At 36.6% G+C, this 22,480-nt stretch overlaps 1 protein-coding gene across 1 annotated transcript; it reads left to right on the plus strand.

Annotated features, from left to right (window-relative positions):
* Positions 1-1,773: 1,773 nt before the first annotated feature.
* On the plus strand, positions 1,774-21,450 carry LOC140664297 (uncharacterized). Its single transcript, XM_072889312.1, has 16 exons — positions 1,774-1,970; positions 3,142-3,326; positions 3,420-3,616; positions 3,793-11,024; positions 11,127-11,341; positions 11,423-11,738; positions 11,848-12,026; positions 12,234-12,414; positions 13,041-13,276; positions 13,353-13,746; positions 14,063-14,174; positions 14,267-14,606; positions 15,422-15,460; positions 15,551-15,667; positions 15,727-15,832; positions 16,079-21,450. The coding sequence occupies exons 1-16, from the start codon at positions 1,826-1,828 to the stop codon at positions 18,121-18,123; spliced, it is 12,039 nt and encodes a 4,012-aa protein (XP_072745413.1). The 5' UTR covers positions 1,774-1,825; the 3' UTR covers positions 18,124-21,450.
* Positions 21,451-22,480: the final 1,030 nt, after the last annotated feature.

Consider the following 22,480-nt stretch of genomic DNA (forward strand, 5'->3'; position numbering starts at 1 on the left):
ATTAGCTTTAAAAGATTTATGTTGACGAAAATATATATGGAGAATGCAATTGGAGCAAGTGACTTTTCATGAGATTTTAGCAGTAAAAATTAACTATTTTTTTCAAGCTTTGATAACAATCGATACATGTCAATTATATATTTTCTAAATAAAATAATTCTATATATATATATAATTAATATAGAAGTAAAATATGTATAAAACTAATATATAAAAAAAGGTTGAATAATTTTAACTTGATTTCCAAATTTAAAATAAAGTTGAAGTAATTTGAATGTCAGCGATTATTTTCTATAATAATCAATATTAAATAAAATAATTCCATATATAAAAACGTTAAAAAAATTGGATAATTTTAATAGAATTTTTTAAAGCTTGTAATAAAATCAAGACATAATTTCATCGATAAATTGTCATGAATATTATTCTCCGAATTGTTTGCAATTTAGATTGAAACACACGCGGGATAACGTCGTTCGCTCGACAACCGCACCCACGATATACGGCCCTGGCCCTATTGTACCCGCGTTCCGTCGCCTAGGTTGAGAACCCTCCGAATGTTTCCAATCCCGAAGGCGATGTCCAGTGCTCAGTGTTGTGCGCGACAAGGAAGGGGGATGCGTTTCGCCGTCGTCGTGGTGGTCGTTACTGCGCCGCTCGTGTGCACCCGGTGACTCGGCGATCGCGACGACTCATCACGCGCGTGCATACACGTCCACCTAGGACGCGAGACCTGTGGAAAAAGTTGGAGCGGAATTCGTCCCGTGTTCGTTGCGTCTAGTGCGCGATATATTCGTCTCGTGGAGCGTGGATTATACGCGCTTTATTTTCCTGATCGTAACGTCGCCGTAGTCGTCGCGACGTACGTACGTACGTGCGTGCGTGCGTGCGTGCGTGCGTGCGCACGCCCGCGCGCGCTCTCGGCATCGACGGAGCGAAACGTCGTGTGTGTGTGTGTGTCTGTCTGTCTGCCTGTGTGTGTGTCTATGTGCATATCGCGTGCGAGAGAAGGAGAGAGAGATAGTGTGAAACGGAAGGAGTCCAAGGGGAAAGAAGAGGGGAAAGAGGGAAGGAAACAACGCGCATTAGAGTTCTAACGCGCGATGTGCCTGTGTGTCTGTGATTCGTGAAAAAGAATAGTAAAAGCAAAGCGACAAGAAGAGACAAGAGGACAGATAGCGACATAAAGTGCACGCGTGAGAAAAAGAGAGAGAAAAAGGCAAAAGAAGCGGCGAAGGCGCCGCTTCTTTTCACTTGTCCGCTTTTGAGAGAGGGCGGAGGAATAAGTACCTCCGTCTCTCTCTCTCTCTCTCTGTCCCTCCCTCTCTCTTTCTCTCTCTCTCTCTTTCTATTCCTCCTGCGAGCGTCGTGTGTGTGTTGTGCTCTCTCCCTCCTCGTCGGCGCGCGAGTGGCAGGTAGAGGCGCGCGCGAAGACACCAAGGGCGCGCATAACGACAAGGTAGAGGAGGACGAAAGCGGCGAGGGCGAGGAAGCGGGAATCGTCGGCGACGACGCGTCGAGACGCCCGGCGACTGACTACCTGCTGGCGACGATTTTTGTTGGCGCGAAATTTTTCACGTAACGCGCTACCCGCTATCGCCCACTGCTGATCGGTATCCGCTAGTGTAGTGGAAAATGGGATGCGCGGCAAGTCATCATCGGGCCGCTTAGCGTAGTAGTGTGTATCGCCTGCTTTGACGGCGGCGGCGGCGGCGGCGGCAGTGGCAGTGGTGGCGGCGGTGGTGGTGGTGGTGGCGGTGGCGGCGGTGGCGGTGACGGCGACGGCGGCGGCGACGGGGCCCAACGGCGAGAAGCGGTCGGAAAAATGGCGTCCGATAACGAAGCCTCTTGCGCGAGTGACCCAAATTTCGCGGTGATCTGCTCGTTCCTTGGTTGCTTCGGCAAATCCTGCGGCATCATTTACCCGGACATCGCGCGACTCCAGGAGATGCTCGAGAATACGCAGGAAGGTGAGTCTTTACCGCGGTCTCTCTCCCTTTACGCTTGTGTGTATGTGCTCTCGTGTGCGCGGGAGGGAGGGACAGAAGACACGGTCGTGTATATACGCGCGAGACGGTGTGAGAGAGAAAGAGAGAGAGAGAGTGAGAGAGAGAGAGAGAGAGAGAGAGAGGGGAATAGAATATATGCGAGAAGGTGCGCGAGAGGAAGCGAGAGAAAACGACAGCGACCCGCCCCCGCAAAAGGCCAGTCGTCTAAGCGCCGTACCATTAGTTTCCTTCGTACGACTCCGCTTCGACTGCGAGCCTCGTTTGTTCCTGTGTTTGTTGATTCGTTCCGGCGAGCGAGTCGCACCTCGCACCTCGCACCTCTCTATCGCTTATTCGTACGCGCGACGACGAGCGAGAACGCGGTGGACGCGGGATTACTTATGCTTTTTGTTTTGGCGCGTGAGATAGGTAAAGATAGGGAAATCGTGAAATCGCATCCTCTCTGTGCGTCCTTTCCTTTCACGTTTTGCACGAGTTGTTACAACACGCACGGCGTAACAACACGTTTTTTTATGCCAAATGCCGAGCGTTGTTACTGACAGATAAACGTGAGATGGGTTTCACATTGTTGTTATTCTGCCTCGTGCTGCCACCTTCCTTGTTGTCAACTTGTCGGTTACACGTGATTACATACAAGTTACAAGCGACGCCGGCCCACTTCGATCAAATTTCGGAGAAATGTCATTGATCGTCGTAGTATACGACTATGAATCTGTAGAAAAACCTATTCTCTGCAAATCAAAACAATTCTATTTTGTGTTTTTGTCACACATTACTTGTACTTTCATTCAAGTTTAGCATTAACCTTGAATTTGCTTTTCTATAATATTCGATTTAAATCTGTCAGATATATTTTTCTGTTATTTTAGTTTCTATAGCAGTATGTCATTTTTCCAATTATACGCATTTAAGAAATAAATAAATGTTAAATACATGTTACATTCTTTGGGAAAACTTTAAAATAAAATTATTTATTTTTTTTATTCTATACCACTAGGGTAATATAGAGTTTCTCACAATTAAAAATCTTTTATACTTATTTGTTAGTCTTACAAATTTATTATATACAATTCTATATACGATTTCTACAAATTTATTATGTACTTATATATATTTATTATCTACTTTTTAGTGTCACGAGAATTAATAGACCTGCACATCAAGTTATTACGTAAAACACGTAAAAGTGTATCACCAGAAAAATGGGAACGGGCGCTAGTCAAGTTTTGCCACACGTACTCTAATCAGGATGGATGGGAACTTGAACGCTTTGGTTACAAAAAGGCTCGCATTGCTGTTAAACTGCGTTTACTTAAAGTATAAACTATATAATTATAATCTAATTTTTTTAATCTATAAGATTAAAAGATTAATCCATTTTTTCATGCACAAACCCTTTTTGTTTTCTAGGTACTATTGGAAACGCAATTTGACTTAAATCAAAAATTTAAGAATGAAGTGAATAAATTGGCAGCTGCTGAATTGCGTGTGGAACCATTAGGAAGGGACAAAAGTGGATTAGCATATTGGTGTCAGTTGGACGAGGAGTGCAACATAAGAGTTTATAGGGAAGATTTAGACGAAGAGAATTGGGAACTAGTAGCTCAGTAAGTTTTCCTCTTACACATCAGATCATATATATATATATATATATATATATATATATATATATATATATATAATGTATGTATGTATATACATATTATATGCAAATAATATATTTTTATATGATTTTTTATTAATTGAATCTCTCAATGTGCATATTATATATCTTTTGTAATAGGGATCGAGAAGGTGTTGTTAATCTCATAAATACCTTGTCAAATGGCGAAGCCGGAGCTATACCAATTAACGAGGATAGCAACAGTTTAGAAATCTCTGAAAAACCTATAACAGACACTGGTCAAGTAATGACATCGCCAAGTCTGGAAGACGAAATTGTGCAAGAGAATGGCATTCATGCAAACGAGATGAATGATAAACAGTTACCGAACGGCAGAAGTGACGAGTTTGAGGATGAACAAGAACATGATCAAGATCAGGATCAGGATGATGGTAATGAAGTTGAAAATGACGACGAAGAAGATATTGATGCGGAAGAGGAAGATGTGACAAATGATGAAAGTTCCAAGCAGATCACAGATGAAGACGATTCTCAAGAAATGGTACAAACTTCGAGCATAGAATCAAGGAGTATGAATACTTCATCTACATTATTAGCGTCTAATTTAAAAACGCTAAACATGAAGATGGATGTAATATCAGAAAGCTGCAGAGAGGCTACCGACGAAACATCCGATTCTTTAGCATTGGTAAGCAAACCCTTGATTATGCATAAACAGACTGTACTTACGGTAACAGATACCGTGAAGTCTGAGGTTGAAGAATCGACACCATTAAAATCGATAGAAACGCCTGTTATTACTTCATCTCCATTGAAACTGGTGAATATTTCGGAGTTGAAGCAGACACCAGAAGAAAAATTGTTAAGTCCTGTCACTGCACCGTTAAATGTGACGAAAAAATACGGTGCCTCCGACGAGATGACAGATCCTGTCATGAAATCGCTTGAGAAATTATCTAGCAAAAGTAGTGTATTATTTTCCTCCACGGATTCTCTTTCGATAGCACACAGCAAACTATCTGTCAAGCCAATAGATCAACTGGCTGCGAATCTCGTGAGGATACAGTCAGAAAAATTGGAGAAACCAAGCGGACCAAAATCGTTGGAAAAGATAGCGGAATCTTTAGCAAGATCCGGTGGTATATTGGGAAGTACTACCGTGAACGGAGAAGACGACAGGTTGCCGCAAGACTTTTGCTCAAGGAATCAATCTGAAAAATCAGCAACTCTGAGAGGTCATAGAGGCATAGACTTGTCGACATCACCGCGTGGCTGGGAGAGCGCAAGCGAACAGAATAGGCCGATGGATTTTTCCGGAATCGATCTTTCTAGTCGAAAATTGGGGAAGACGATGGATTTGCCTTCCCCAGGCTACAGGACGCAAGACTTTCAGCATCGAGAGATGGATCTGAGCACAAAGAAGTTGAACAAACCGGAAATACCGAATCTGCCATACGATGCACGTAGCGTGATGATGCGCAATCATGCGATGGTGGCTGATCTGAGCAAGCGACAAATGCCATTCACTGCGTACGAGATGTCATCAACACCGTATCACAATACAGCTAGATTATCCGTCAAGGATGAGCACAGATTGCCGAGCTACACAATACTTCCTGATCCTAGCAAGATCACTTCCTTAAGGATGAACACCGTACCATTGAAACGTCCCCTGGAGGGTGACGATGTACAGCAAGATATGTTGAAGAGGATAAGAGCGGATGTAATTCCAATCAGAGGTTCCATAGATAAGAGACCAATGATGAGTGGCAATTGGAGGGATGAGGTGAGCGAGACTATCGAGGAACCTGTAATGATGGTTCAAGGCGAAGGCTCTGGTAGCGATTGTGATGCGGTGAATCCTGTTGTCGGAGAGGCAGTGGAGGAACCGACAATTTTTTTTTACGGCGAGGGTTCCGGCGCGGAATGCGAGACAGGTAATCCCGGTGACGACACGTCCACTGACAATAAAGAAAGCAACGAATCAAAAACTGAACCTGACTCAGCTACCACGACATTATCGCAGAATAAAGTTTTAACCGAGAACGAGATATCTGCCGATTCGATAGTGTCAAACAAAACCCCTGTAAAATTAAATAGAAACTATCCGCAATCTAATTTAAGCATAAACGATAATTGTCAAATAATAGATTCTATGCAAGAGAAGCCAAAGTTTAAGCACACATTGGGCGTCCAAATAATACCTAAAAGTACAACTGGTTCCGTCAAAAGGATATCTAGGTGGGACGTAGGAAAACCGGAGGAGAAAACAGAATGTGACAGTAGTAGTATCATATCACATGTGGAAGCAGACATATCACTAAAGGAAAATACAAATGATTACAAACATGACAATGCAAAACAAGAGCTAGTGAATATGGATACAGAATCGCCAATTAAAATTGAAGATTCTGTTGATGTAAATCAAGACGTCAAAGTAGATGACAACTCTATAAACACAGAAAGTGAAACTATTATTAAAGACAGTGTTAAATTGCAAGTGTCTGACGTATGTTTAAAAAGTACGACTATGGAACAAGAAAGTGATGCTAAGCTTCAAGAATCCATGCAGTGTGATTCTTCTATATCGTCGTGTCAACTAGACATCTCACAGATATCCGAACAATGTACAAATTCTGAACTATCTTTGGTAGATTCAGCCAATGTACAAAAAGATTCGAATAGCGTACTTCCAGACGAGTTGCCCGAAATAGCGGATCCTCCCGAAATAGCGGATACTCCCGAAATAGCGGATACTCCCAAAATAACGGATACTCCCGAAATAACGGATACTTCCGAAATACCGGATAATGAATGCAAACCAACAATCGCTAATTCTCCTCCGAGATTTTTTTTTGGTCCCAATTGTATCTCGTACACTTCGAAATCCGATGAATTAGAATCGGAGCAAATCTTGACTGCATCTGCGCATGATAAAACAGACACTGTGCAATATGAATGTGTATCTTCATCGAAACCAGTGAATGATACCGTTTGTTCATACAAAGATACAGAAGATTTTGAATTGACTCAAACAAATAATAATTCATTAAAAACGGATCTGTTTACTTCGGACTCTGACAGTGTTCTATGTGAAAACAATAGCAAAGACATGGAAAAAATTGAACCACCAAACAACACGTGGGATCAACAAGCAACTTCAACATTTAATAGCTCAATAGATCCAAGCCATACATCCGAGTGTGACGTCACTAATTCATCTGTTGCACAAATTTCGATAGAGACGAATAAAGAAGTGCAGTCGAGTGTGCAAAAATCTATTTGTACCAGCAAAGAAATGGAAGAAGATAATTTTTCAAAAACGAGTACATCAGAAGCAGTCAGAACAGAAAATGAAAGTATTAATGATATAAGTATGACTGAAGAAGACTCGATTAAAATCAATTTGGTTAGTGAATCCAGCATAGAACCAGTAGAATGTGGAATCGTTGAACCACTACAATGCCAGTCTACTGAGTCTGAAAAACCCGAAAGCGTAGAAAAAGCACAGGAAGATATTCCTTTTGAAATTACGGATGATATTACATCACAGTTATCAGATGATAAAAAAGATAAAAATGAAAAAGCAATCGATGACTGTAAAAACGATAGCAATCATCAATCAGTTAACTCAAACAGCTTTAAGGAAGACGAAGGGAAAATCGAGTCTGTGACAACATCGCATTCGTCTTTATCACTTCTTACTCAAGATTCACAAGCAGAGTTGATCGATCTTAAAGAATTCGAGGATAACAATTCGAACGAGTTATTGGATTCTACGAATGCAGCGAGATTATCTGAAGATTATCAGGAAACAAATAGTCTTCAAAAGAACGATCCCGATTCCGCTGGAGAGAGTTGCGACAAGCAGAGTGACAAGAATGACAACTTTTCTGAAATCGATGGTCAGGAAGATCATTCGACTGATACGGATAACGAGAAGATAAAAGGTCTAGTCGGTTCCGATGCTGACTCGTTGTGCGTTAATTACGACAAGAATAGTGAAAGAACTGATGCATTGTCGGATGTAGGAATGCAAGATGAGGGATCGGGTGATTCCGAAGAGATTAAAGAAAAAGGACTGAACGATATGCAAGTCAACGATACTGTGTTTGATATGGATTCTGTGGTGTCTGTTTCGGAGTCTACCCTTGAAGAGAACAATAAACACGAATTAGTTCCTACCATAAGCAGTTTGGATGTCTCTGTACAAGATTCTTCATCTCAACAGAGTGAACCTGTGCAAATAGATGGCGAAAAAGTTGAAAATACATTATCTATCACTGAAAAATCTTCTACATTTAATTTACCAGAAGTATTGCCTGAAACAAATATTTTTGAACTACCTAAATCGGATATTATCGAAACTACGAAAGAAATAAACTTGTCTAACATAGTTCAGGCTAGTACAAGCGAATATATTGAAGATATTTCGGAGAATCCTAGTTCTTGCGTTGATCAAGATTCAAACGAAGAGATGCTTATAGATGATCGTGTATCTGAGTCTAATGAATCGTTCAAAGAAGTTACAATGAATGATAAACAACCGAAAGATGAAATGCCAGAAGTAACAATGGATTCTGAAAAAGAAGCTTCAATTGTTGCAAACATTGAACAAGAATCTTGTCAGACTACGACAGAAACTGAAATATCAGAGAAAGAGAAATCTGAAGTAGGAAGCAAAAACGATAAAGAATTGGCCGAAGATGACGAGAGTAAAATCCATAATATTGATAAACAAGCGGAATTAGCGGAAGATATTTGTGACGCCAGCAAAAGTAAAGAAATCGTAGAAAAATCAGAAATAAATACGACAATTGTAACTACTGAACAATCAGATGTACATTTAACAAATGTAATTTCTCAAGAATCACAACAGGAGGTAATAAATGAGACTAAACAATCACTAGTTGCAAATTATGATAGTGATTCCAATGATGATGGTAGCGATAATGTTTTTGAACCTGATGTAGCACAAAGCAATTTTAAGGATGATGTTGCTGTCTCGATGGAACAAAAAACTAGTGAAGAGGTGTATGAAAAGTCGTCTGTCAAAAAGGAGGACATTAACAGCACAAATTTAATTTTTACTGCTCCTCAAGAGGAATCATTTGAGCAACAAGCAGAAGGACAAGTAGAGGGACAAGCAGAAATGAAAATTAACGAAGAATTAAATAAAGATGTTACAATCATTAATAACCAGAGCGTTGTCGAAACAAAAGTTACATCTTCTTGCAACATTGACAGTAATATTGATAGTAATATTGAAAATTGTTTGAATGATGAATCGATAATGCCTTTAAATAAGAATGAATTTCAAGAAAAAACAGACATTTCCGATATTTCTGTTACTGACAGTTCCAAGACCTTGGAAATAGCAGATACAACGCAGTTACTAATAGCTCCAGTTATGACTGAAGAGATAACTGAACCTCTTCTGAATAAGAATTTTGAGATGCCTATTAGCCATAGTGAGAAAAATAAAGAACATTTTAATAATTTGATTGATAATATAAAAACAGTGCAAGACACTCAAAATGTTGTTGACGAAGTAAAGGAGAAGAAGGATTGCTTAATATCTGAAAATGTTTGCAATTTCGGTGAAAATAACGCGGATAAATTTGCAAAGTCTTCATTTATCCAAGAAAGCTCGGAAATTAACGCTGTGGATAATCAAGTGACCGATATATTTGATGTAAAGGAGCAGCATGGTGATATGAAAGACGAAAAATTGAACGTCAATTTAGACACGGAAAATATTGTAAAATTGAAGAACGTAAATGAACACATTACTGAAGAACTGCCTATTCCATGTAAAAGATTTAAAGAAGATCTAACGGATTATGCTAAAGACAATAAATGGGATGTAAAATTACAAGAAGAGTATTTAACTAAACCATTTGTGGAAGAGGTGAGTTTACCACCGATTCAAACAGAATCGGATATTGTGCCAGCGAAATTGGATAATGCTTTAGCTGTGGATAAATCGCATCTTGAGGATGCGAAATTAGAAGAAAGCGTATCTTCAGATGCCTTATATTATCCTAATTCAATGTCTACGAAGGTGGAAAATATTAATAACTTGGATAGTAGCAATCAAAATGAGCCTTTTAGTGTAAACTTGAATGTAAATAAAAATACAGAAAATTGCAGTGCATCTTTAAATACGAAAGATGAATCGATGATATTTTTTGCTCAAGAGACCATCTCAGAAGTTAGTGCTGTAAAATCTGATGTCAAGAAAGAAGCCAGCAAGAGATTGATTGATACCTCGGACACGGAAGATGTTCCTCCATTAAAGTCTAAGCCACCGTACGTGGAAACCGACGATAAGACATTGGAAAATTTAGTAAATACAGAGGTACAAGCATTTAAGAATTTAGATACGTTGAACGAGGTCGAAAACTTAAGGCCACAAATAAAAGATGAACCGGAAACGTCAGCGATTTCTACGAAACAATTGTTTGGAAACGATTTTGCTCCGATTAACGATTCCACGGCTGCTGCAGCAATAGAGGATTCCAAAATCGATTTAAAAGAAGTTGAGGAAAGAAAAGAATCATCTTCAGAAATTCAGAATATTGAGATGAAAACTGCAGATTCTGACAGCGATTCGACAGGCATGGACAACGAAGATGTTTTTAACGTACCATCAGAGGAAGCTGATCCTTTAGCATGTACTGACGATGACGTTTTAAAGAACATTACCGAGGAAGACACTTTGAAAAATATTACCGAGGATGACGCCTTGAAGAATATTACCGAGGATGACGCCTTGAAGAATATTACCGAGGATGACACTTTGAAGAATATTACCGAGGATGACGCTTTGAAGAACATTACTGAGGATGATGATGCTTCTAAGATAAGTATTCGTATAAAGCCAGTATCCGAAGTGGTTTACGAGGGATGGAAATTAGACAGTATTCCGGAGACGCCGAAAATTTCACGAAAACGACGAAACAGCGCTCATGAGTCAAATTCTGAGGACGGGGCTACAAAACAGGAAGATGAAGAGATGATGGGTGGCAAGAGGATGAAGCTACGCGCAAAACGTATGTCTGATAAAGAATTACGAAAGTCGATCGAGGAGAGTCGCGGGGTAGCGGCGAGCTCCGAGGACGAGGCAAAATGTGATCCGGATAACATCGCGGTACATGCGACTAAAGATGGCAGCGATGATCCGAATATTATGCAATCGATGCCGATTGATAAAAAGATCAGGGGTCGTCCTAGAGGTAAACGGAGACGTGGTTTTCGAGGAGGACGTTCCAATCGGCCAAAACTTACAGAATTTCAGGGCGATCAAACGTCAGAAATATCGCCCGATGTTCATCCCGATGGGACTTCTAATGACGCTTTGAGTCCAACGCAAAAAAAGCGAAAGAAACGTAAGTATATCTGTAAGGACATGTAACAATAGCTTATTAAATACGATAAAATATTAGCGTGAAGTGTCTACTAAAATTGAAAAATTGTGTTTTTTACTACAGGAAAAATGGTTCTCGGCTTAGAAATAGGCAGAGATATTTCATTGGAAACAGAAACATCAAAACCAGGACAAGATGAGACGCCTGTCAGACAATCAAGAAGAATAGCACAGTTAAAAATTAAAGAACAAGCAGATAGACGCAGACTTGAGGAGGAAACTATGCGCGAGTTAGAAGAGAAAAAAGAATCGGACAAGAAAAAGAGAAAGAAGCAAAAGGTAAGTTGTTATAATAAATTAAACAAATGAAAATTTTATACCTATAGATAGATTGTGCAAATAATTGTTTATCTCATGTAGGCGGAAAGCGAAGAGGATTATATAAAAAAGGTTGTTATAAAAGAAATTGAAAAGGAGAAAAAGTCTAAAAAGAAACGTCGAAAAAGAAAAAAGAAAAAGATGTTAGCTAAATTCAACGAAGCAAATCCATGGCAGAGCTCATCGGGATCTAGTAGTGACGAAGAAAATGAGAACGAAGACGAAGACGAGGAAGATGAGGATATCGAAAGCGAGGGATCTTTATTGTTTAAAAGTGATCACGAATTTTCTCCAGAAAGTGATCTCGAAAAAGACCAAGAGTCTGAACCTTTAAGACGTGCTAGAACCGCTCAGAAGGGTAAGATCTTTGTTAAAAAAAAAAGAACGTAATAATATTTATGCATAATGATATTCGAATGTAATGCAATAATATTCGATCAAAATTTCATTACTTTATTTGTCATTAGCCCAAAGCGATGTCGAAGAAGCTGAAGATGAGTATGCCTGTCAGAAATGTGGCAAGGCTGATCATCCCGAGTGGATTCTTCTATGCGATTCTTGCGATAAAGGCTGGCACTGTTCATGCCTCAGACCAGCTCTTATGCTTATACCTGAAGGCGACTGGTTTTGTCCGCCGTGTCAGCATGTAAGTTGTGTAAACTTTAAGAATTGTTCACACAAAATATATAAATTAATATTGTATATATTATACTGTACATATAATATTGTATATATTATAATATATAAATAAATATATTATAAATACTAATTTACATTTGTATAATAATAATATTGTAAATATTATTATTTTTTTTATCTAATATACTTATTTTGTATGAAATTATCTTTTAAGACTTTACTGGTGACCAAGCTACAGGAAACATTGAAAACACTTGATCAATTAACAAAAAGGCACGAGAATGAAGTACTACGGAAAAAACGATTGGCTTTTGTCGGCATAAGTCTAGATAATGTACTTCATAAAGGTGAAACGCAACGAGGCTCGAAAGCATCCAGTCAGGAATCAGATAACGGTAAGTTTATATGTTGCGATTGAATTGATTTAAGGAAGAACTGTGGATCAGCTATGTCAATGGTTTATAAATCTAATACATTTCGAGATTCATCAGACATAAATTTGAGATGAATTTGATATTACGCAAAGTACTTTTAAAATATAAAATATAAACTTAAAATATAAATATAAAATTAATAATTAATCTTGAATTAAATTAAGATTTTTCCTGTAAGAAATAATTTCATCTCAAAATTGTTAATATTATCTTATTTAACTAACTTTTTTAGTAACTATACTACGAATTATAATTTATCTTTTATATTAACAACAATAATTAATAGACATTTTGTGTCAATTTTTTTATAATAAAAACTCAGGGTGTATACTCCCCGAAAAAATATGGAAAACCTGGAATTCTCATGGAATTTTTTTAGGACGTCAAAAAAAAATTCTTTTGATAATTTTGCTCTTATACTGTAAGTTATGTTAAATTTTTTGGGGGTGGTTATTTCTAACTATATAATCTTTACACAATATAAACAAAATAAATAGCACGCTGTTCTAGTATAATATACCGATTTAATTTGTTTTAACAGAATCTTCAGACTCTTCTTCATCGGCCGATTTAATTTGTTTTAACAGAATCTTCAGACTCTTCTTCATCGGCCTCTAGTTCCGAAACATCAAGCAGTGAGGAAAGCGAACCAGTTTATCAATTACGTGAACGTCGATGCGCCAACACCTACAAGTTTAACGAGTATGATGACATGATTAATGCCGCGATTCAGGATGAAGTTGAAGCGGTTCAAGGTGCCGGCAATCAAGGAAGGGGTAAGGATATTGCAACGATAGTCAACGCAGAGAAGGAAGAGGCTCAGGTAAAATGCTTAAACAACAAATATGATGTGCAAATAATATGATAGTATTATTACATAAATTGTCTGTTTCTTAAAGGCTGAAACATTAAAGATGACACAATTAGAAGAGGATAAGGACGATATTGAATCATCAAAACCGGAAAAAGAAAGTGACGAAGAGTATAAGATCGAGAATGAAGATGAAACGATTGATGAAATGGAAGAGAAACAAAGTACAGTTGCTAGGAAATTATTAGCACGTAAAAAACATCGAAAATTAAACAGTCTTGATATAAGCAGTGAAGATGATCCAGATAGTGATGAAGATTTCAAGGGTACGAGTTCTGAAGACGAAGAAGACTTTGAAGATCATATGACATCATCCGATGATAGTTTTGCCGATGTAAAGCGACGTGGTAGAAGGGGTGACTCGCGTCCTGTTAGAAGATCTACCAGAGCACGCATGACTAGGGCTTATGATGAAGATTTTAGTGAGTTGATATATAACATACTATTTATATATTTTAATATTTCAATTCTCTATTCATATTTTTTATGTAACATTTTTAAGTATATATTTCATTGAAATAATAGTTTGCAATTTTTTAAAATTGTTTATTTATGAAAATTATTATTTAATTCATATATTTAATTCATAGCTATATAAAGCTGATTTAATCAACAAAACCAGTTTATTGAGTTTTACGATTTATATTTAACTTAAATTATTTAAAATGAAATAATAAAATATTGTAATTGTAAGTAAAATTTAAAAATAAGTTATTTATAAATGTTTTTTTTTTTCAGTTAATGACGACAGCGATGAAAGTGATCGGCCAAAGAGAAAGAAATCACGATCGATATGGGGAGATTCGGATAGTGAAGATAGTGATAATTCGTGGAGACAGAGAAAGAAAAAGTAGGAAATTCGTAAAAATTAAAGATAATATATTAAAGTTTATGTATGTGTGAACAAGAATATTTATAAAATTATTTTTTAAATTATTACAGAAGCAGAACAATATCGACATCCAGGATCAGGGCGGTACCCAAAACAAAAGGCAAGAAGAGGAAAAAGAGAAAACGTATAATAGAATCCGATAATCAGAGCGAGAATGACGAAGAAGATGAACCGAAAATTGAAGAACAATGTGAACCTAACTTGCAAGACGTAGATACTACTGAGCTGAGTGAGATGATGGACATTAATAAAGAAGAGAATTTTGAAAATAACACAAGCGAAAATAATATCGAGATGAAAGATAATAACTTACCAGAAGTAGCCTCAGATGTTCCAATTCCACAGATTTCACAGCCATCAGAGATAGTGCCAATTCAAAAAATCAAAAAGGTATGTATCTTTTCATTTTTACTGATTACTGATGAAAGTGCTTCTTGATAAGAAAATAGCGTAATACATATTCTGCATTGATTTGAAACTGTTTGTTGTTTTTTATCACATTGTTTTTCTTCCACTTTCCTTATTTATTACTTTATAGTTTTATAGATAAAGATAATAATAACAAACCTCTTTAACATTCAAATAATAAACAGAGGAGGGCAAATAAAAGTCACCGTGATAGATGTGACGTATGAATATATAGCATATATAAATATATATTAGAATATTAGCGTAAATAGATAAATTAACGCATAATCATTTAACAAACATTTCAATTTTTTCTTGGAATCATCTTTAGTATATATAATATATGTATACTGAATATTAAGTATATATATATATATATATATATATATATATATATATATATATTCAGTATACATATATTATATATACTAAAGATGATTCCAAGAAAAAATTGAAATGTTTGTTATTATATATATTAAGTATATATATATATATATATTCAGTATACATATATTATATATATATAAAGATATATTCCAAGAAAAAATATATTATATATACTAAAGATGATTCCAAGAAAAAATTGAAATGTTTGTTAAATTTATAATGATTATGCGTTAATTTACTATTTACGCTAATATTATATATTAGCGTAAATAGATAAATTAACGCATAATCATTATAATATATATATATATATATATATATATATATATATATATATATATATATATATATAAAACTACCACAATAGTTCTTATTTATTTTTCTCTAATTTTTTTTTTTTTTTTTTTTAGGATATTCTGCCTAAACCGAAAAAAACCATCAGACGAAAGGTATGTCTATTTCGTACTTTAATTTGATTTAGCGACAATTGTTTGATGTTTGCGAGTAATAATAATTTTATCAAATTTTATTTTTTACAGATTATATATGGCGGACTTCCAGATGAAAATAGACGAGAAGAGGAGGAAATATTAGGTAGAAGGACTCGAGGACGAAAGATCAATTATCGAGAGGAAATAGCATCAGATAGCGAGGAGGTAAGACATTTTAATTTAACAAAGTTGTCACATATATTAAAATTTTGATTATTTTACAGGAACTGAAAAAAGCGTTGATGAGAAAGACTGGTGAGAGCGAAGATGAATTTGTGGTAAACGAGACTGATGACATAAACGATGATGGGGAGAAGGATTCTGATTCAGGTAATATCCCTATCTTATCCCTATCATTTACATATCAAAAGATATATTTATAACATGTTGTAACGAAAAACACTACAAATACTTTCTTTAATTTATTATAATTTGAGAAATAAAGCTTTTTTTTATGTGTTTAATATGTTTTTTGGTTTACATATTTTCTACTTGAAAAGAATTGTGCACATTTGTCATACATTTATGTCATACATTTATATATATAAAATGATCGTTATTGATCAATTTTTTTAGGAGATGTTTATATTCCCAAGAAAGATGGTTTAAAATTTAAAAACAAGTCACTGAAGACGAAGAAACCACGTAATGGCAAGAATGCAATGAAACGAAAATTATTGTCAGATGATATGCCAAAGCAAAGAAAAAAACCTGGACCGAAACCGGGAAGCAAAAATAAAGCGCGTAAACAGAAGTTAAAAGATGATGCAGATGGAGACTTGATTGGCGCAGTTATGGACAACCCTATGGGCGATATAACGTCTAAAATGGATGAGAATCTTCCGGACAATGTTGGCCTGACAGGTACAACAATATCGGTGGCGAGCTCGTTTGCTGGAGATGTTCCCGAAGGTTCGCTCAGTCTCGGTACCGGGGAGTTGGCTGACTTGGATGAGGACCAGCTTGAGCAAATGATGCTGGACGAAGAATACGGGCGACGGCAATTGGAGCTCGCGGCAATCGAGATAGCGAAAAAAAAGAAGAAAGAAGAACGAGAGGCTAAGAAGATGGAGAAGGCGCGCTTGAAAGCTTTAGAGATATTGGAGGAAGAAAGACAAAGACAAAGGAATCCTAACGCGTCTGAGGGGATGGACGGCGAGGTGCCTAAAAAGAAAAAACGCGGACGTCGCAGCAAAGCTGAGATAATTGCTGAACAAATGCGTAGGGATAATGCGTCAAATCTAGGCATCGGGTCGGCATCAAGCATCGGCGGTATCGGCACGCCGGACGGTGCAACTAACATGCAATTGCACAACATGAATCCTGCTACTTTACCTACGAGTTTGACACCGGAAACCGACAGAAGCGTCGAAAGTGGACATATGCCTCTTATGACTGGACCAGATGGACAGCTCTTTAATCCGGATGGCACGCCGATGAGACCAAAACGACGAGGCCGTGGCAAAGGCAAGAAAACGCTCGCATTAGAAGCAGCTAGAGCCGCGGAGGCAGCGGCTAAGGCCGCGAACGACGTCGGTTTGATCGGTATGGGCACCGACTCGAATCCCGAGATGAAACAGAATGATATTCCGAATATTCTTCCTACACCAGGTAGCAGTACATCCGGTTCGGCGCCCTCCACACCTCCGGCCGTCCCGACACCGTCGACACAATCATCGAATTCGCAGTCGGTATATCCATCGCTACCATCCGGCCAACAGTCTTCTGTCATTACGAGAATGCTTCAGTCTCAACCAGTATCCAACAGTCCGCAGTCCTTCACCGCAGCAGCGGCCGCGATGGGCCACAAGTACTTTGGTGGGCCTAATGTCGGTGGACAAATGATGGGCGGTCCGCGAACGGGATATGAAATGCAGCCGCGCGCTAGGATCCCATCTCCATATAGGCAGGCAGGTCAATCATCTATGCCGCCGCATTTCGCCGCGGTTAGATCGGGCACGCCGCCGATGCGTATGCGAGTACCTGGACCGCAGATGTATCACACGTCCCACCATCCAATGGACCCGTCGCCGTCAGGCGGTGGCCCGATCTCGATCAATAATCGAGATCGCAGTTCACCTCTAACCGGCGGACCGGCGATGATTCCACCATCGGCTGGAAGTCCATTGGCCAAGGGTGGCCCGACGCCGCCTCCCCCGCCGTATGTACGGGGCGGTCCACCGATGTCCAGATTTGCCGAGAATCCCATGGGGCCCAGGCATCAAATGCCGCCGTTCACCAACGCCTCGCCCGTCAATCACAACATGCAGCAGCCTTCGCCGCCCCCCAATCGACCACCTGGTAACTTTTCGCCGTATCATCCGCCTCCGCCTCCCAATTACCATTACGGTGCCTATCCACCACCTCCGCCAATGTCCACGGCGGACGATGCGGCCGCCTACCAGGGCTCGCCATATCCTTCGGAACACTTCTCTTCACCGGCAGATAACCAGCCTCCGATTCAGGGGCCACCACCACCTCAGGCACCGCCACCACCACAGCAATCGCATCCAGGTGATCCCAATGTCGCTAATAAACAGTATGATGAAGAGGGCACTGGCGAATTTGGCGGACTGGTATCTTATTTCAGTAGCCAGAGAGAGGACGATCTCGAATCGTAGCATGAATGAGAGCTTGGCCAACCCTGAATCATTAGATAGGGGAAGCGTGCCCAGGTAAAATCGCAACTTTTGCCGCAGAGGAAAAAGCGATAACTTAAACGCGAATATAATTCTTTGGGAGATTCGACTTTTTGAGGATACTAGTACGCGTGCCGCGCGAAATATAGAGAGTCTTCCTCTTTGACACCTCTAAAGCAAACAGTTGTCCTGTGTAGTTTTTGCACTTCTTATGGGAAAAAAATGTCGCAAGAGGCAAATCCGAAGTTGGCCAAGTATACAGTGAGCGGAGATATTAGAGTAACGGGGTGGAGCCTATTTTCTAAGAGTTGTAAGTTTTTCTGTAATTAGCTTTCAGTTCGATTGGATTTATATACGACGTCTGTGCGGGAGTTTTAAGATAATGAAGATACAACGGTCGTATCCAGAAGATGACGAAAGATCTTATTAGAGTCATTTTTCATCATTATTTATAGCTATAATGCCAGTGGAAATTCGCGAGTATAAAGTTATTCCCGAAAAGTTTTAAAACGAAAGTAGAGAATATCCGCGCTTCACGGTAGTCATATGTTCCTTGGAAAAGAAAACGAAAAATTTAATCTTTAATAATGATGAAAAAGAAAAATTGAAAAATTAAATTGCTGGAACGACATACCGTTGTTAACATGTACATATGTAAATAATATGTAAGTCATTTAGATTATATATGTATTATATATATAAACCAACACAGAGAGAGAGAGAGAGAGAGAGAGAAAGAGAGAAACGCAGTCATGCAGAATATACTATAAAAATGAATTAGTGCGGAAAGGGCACAAATGTAATATTTAAATTTAATCCAAGAGAATGGCATCTGAGTATAATAAATTAACAAAAGATTGTGAAGACTATTACTATAATTATTTATAAAGAAAAAGATTAAGAATTTATGATATAGGCAGTATATTGTATTTTACAAATTTTACTTCATATAATTCTGAGAAATCATTAAATATAATTATATTGGAGAGCAGGAGGCTGCTTTAAGTATACTCTGCTAAAAGCAAAGAAAAAAAATGACAAAACTAATGTTAGCTTAATTGGCGTACCACTGCATATATGTGGAAAAAGCAGTGCAATTATTTATATATTTGAAATAATCTATATTTCTAATTTGTATATTTATCTTCTATATATTTCTATACAATTTTTCGATTTATTCAGACATGTGCAAGTTGTTTTAATTGAAAATTTGCGCGGAATATATTGTGTTGTCTTTCAAACAAAGACAAAGATTTATAAAGAGAAATAGATTTATATTATATATAGCAAATTATTATATTAAAGAAATGTGAACGACATATACGCAGATTATATAGAAACATATGATTATGACTTGAGATAATGATTCCGACTTAAATCCGTCTGAAGTATTTGTGCTTATAGTGCATAATTTTGAAAGCACTATCTCACATGGGCTTTCTATCTGGAATTCCTTTCTGTACTTTCAAAATTGTCGGTATATCCATGTCATTTTTTAATACTTCAAACATTTTATGTAATCACTCGATTTCATTTAATAAAGAAATTGATTTCTCGCAAGAATAAAATTGTATCAGTTAATATAATCCGATCCGAAAGAGAAATCTTGAAGACCTGTCAGAAATTTTTTTCACATTAGGAGAATTAATTTCAAATTAATCGATCTTCTTTTTAAACATTTTCTGACTAAGCGAAAAATGCATAAATAATTGAAATTTATTAGATATCATTTTGACTTCAATAATGCATAAATAAATTATACAACATTGTGTTAATACCAAATGCATGGTATGGATATTGACCGATGATTAGATTCTAACAATAAGTCCAGGAAGGAAATCACAGTGGACGGGACTAAGAGTCGATTCGAATAGATATAACTGGAAATATCTCGCAAAGTTTCTCAGTTTTCTTTTGATTTTGTAGTGATGATCGTGACAGCCTCCTGCTCTTTGAAGTTAAGACGAGGCCGCTAGTGGCCACGACGTGTGTGATGCGATGGAAGAAAAGAAAATCATGTATCTGTTTAGTTATCACACGTACGTGCATACCTAATATAAATAGAAGCTATATAAATAAACAAGAAAAAGATATTACATTATCTTAGAATTAGCTTGCTTGGGAGAGTTTCCTTTATTAAGTTGAACGTTTTACAACCGAATCGAACGGTTATATACACGTATACACGTATGAAAGAACACATTCACATACACAAATTACATGCCGTATAACGTGTAATAGAGGGGTTTACTATCACTAATTTTATTATTTTTACACCTATTACGATGTATATTGATTGTGCGCGATTGATGTACACAGTTACTTCGTCTTCTTCTTTAGACACAGCAAGTCTTAAGAGCCGCCGATTCTTAGATTACGCATCGAGGAATTAAATGTATCATGCTAGTGATTTATATATATATATATACACACACATTGCTTCCCTTTTCTTTAGCATGGTATCAGCAAGACGATTATTGTTTTTATTAATATTGATTTGTATAGAAATAGGCATATTTTATTCGCGCTGGAAATCGTATATTCAGCAAAATCATTCTCTCAAAATCATTCATTCTTTGTACCTTGAAGCGATATTTTTCAGAAATTTAAAGTACCGATAAAAATCGTTAATATCAAGTTACGAAATATCTATAAATATTGGAGCATTCGTCGTTCCGGAAAATCCTGAACACAATTTTTGCATATGACATTGTATTTAGTGAAGTATTTCTTAATTTATTTTGAATATACAGTTGGACCTCTTATCCTACGACATTTTCGGTCCGGAATCTTCCCCTTAAACCTCTGATCCTACGACAAAAATTTGAGAGTGGGGGTATAATTTCCCTTTCGCGGTCGGAGCATGAGAGGATTTTTTGTCGTAGGATAAGAGGTTTCGTAACATAAGAGGGTCGTAGGATAAGAGGTCCGACTGTATATAGTATATATAATATATTATATATATATATATATATATATATATATATATATATATATATATATAAACATTTGCGATATGATTGTTAGAGCTATCGAAACGTTGAATAATTTTTGGACGCAATACGGGCATGGATTTTTTCAATTTGTACGCATGGGAATTTTTCTAGCATTTACGTGCGTTTTTCTTGTTGTCCTTATAAGTCCTTCCTCGAGGCGTATAAATTTATGGAGTGGCTCATTAAGACAATAGTAAACGTGGTGCAGTTTAGCTTTTCTTTTGATAAGGGTCTAGACTAAACGCAATTATTATATTACATGTTGTAGCCTAAACAAAAAGATTTTGTAATAAAATTCAATATATTGAAATAATATATTATCGCGTACGTAAATTTTTTTTACATTTCTCTGTACCTCTTCTTCCTCCGATCTTTTATTAAAAATAGAAAATAATGGATAATCTTTTTACAAAATGATACGCGTTATACTTATATGATATCTCTCTAAATAATTGAAATATCGTCAGAAATGTAGAAATTTAACAAAAGTTATTACAATGTATGTAAAAAAACATTCACTTTCTCGATTTTGATAGTTACGTGTAGTTTGATAAATACAAAATATATAAATTCCTTAAAATTTTTTTTATCCGCGCATTATATACCATCTCTAAAATATTATAAAAAGAAATTTATATAAATTTAAGAGCAATACCATAAGAAGTATAAATTTAAAAGTAACACAAAGATAAAATGTAAGAAATATCTCATACGATTGTGAATATATTGCTAATTTTCCCACGTAAAACAAGATTTAATAAATCACAAATAAATAAATTAGGCTATTCTTTAAAACAAAACTTGCCTATCTTGAGCACGTTAATCTTGATAAATGTTTTAAAGAATTCATTTTTTAATATTATGCTTTTCAAATCAAGTAGTCAACTATTGTAGTTGTTGATATATTTTATATATTTATATATTTTATTTATATATTTTAAATTTAAATTTTCGAATTTGTTCATTACGTTTTAAATGGCCATTGATTTGATATATGTATACAAATAATTTATAAATTAATTTTTTTTTGCCTTATTGATCAGTAAAAAAGTTTCGTAAAAAATATTTCTACAGTTTGAGTATAATTGGTATAAAGTTATGAAGCAATAATAAAATAATTTTTATTAGAAAAATAATTGCTTTTATATATGCACAAAAATCTGAAATTATATCTGACTTTTTATCCATCACTCTACATAGACAGCATTTACAGGAAATAAAGAAAAAATACTATATAACTAATATATTAATAACATTATTTTAATAAATTTTTTCAAGTTCATATATTATAATTTATCATATCATAGTTCATAATTATTGAACTTTTATTAATTAATAACATT

The sequence above is a fragment of the Anoplolepis gracilipes genome, chromosome 3, assembly GCF_047496725.1.
Source record: "Anoplolepis gracilipes chromosome 3, ASM4749672v1, whole genome shotgun sequence".
Lineage (NCBI taxonomy): Eukaryota > Metazoa > Arthropoda > Insecta > Hymenoptera > Formicidae > Anoplolepis > Anoplolepis gracilipes.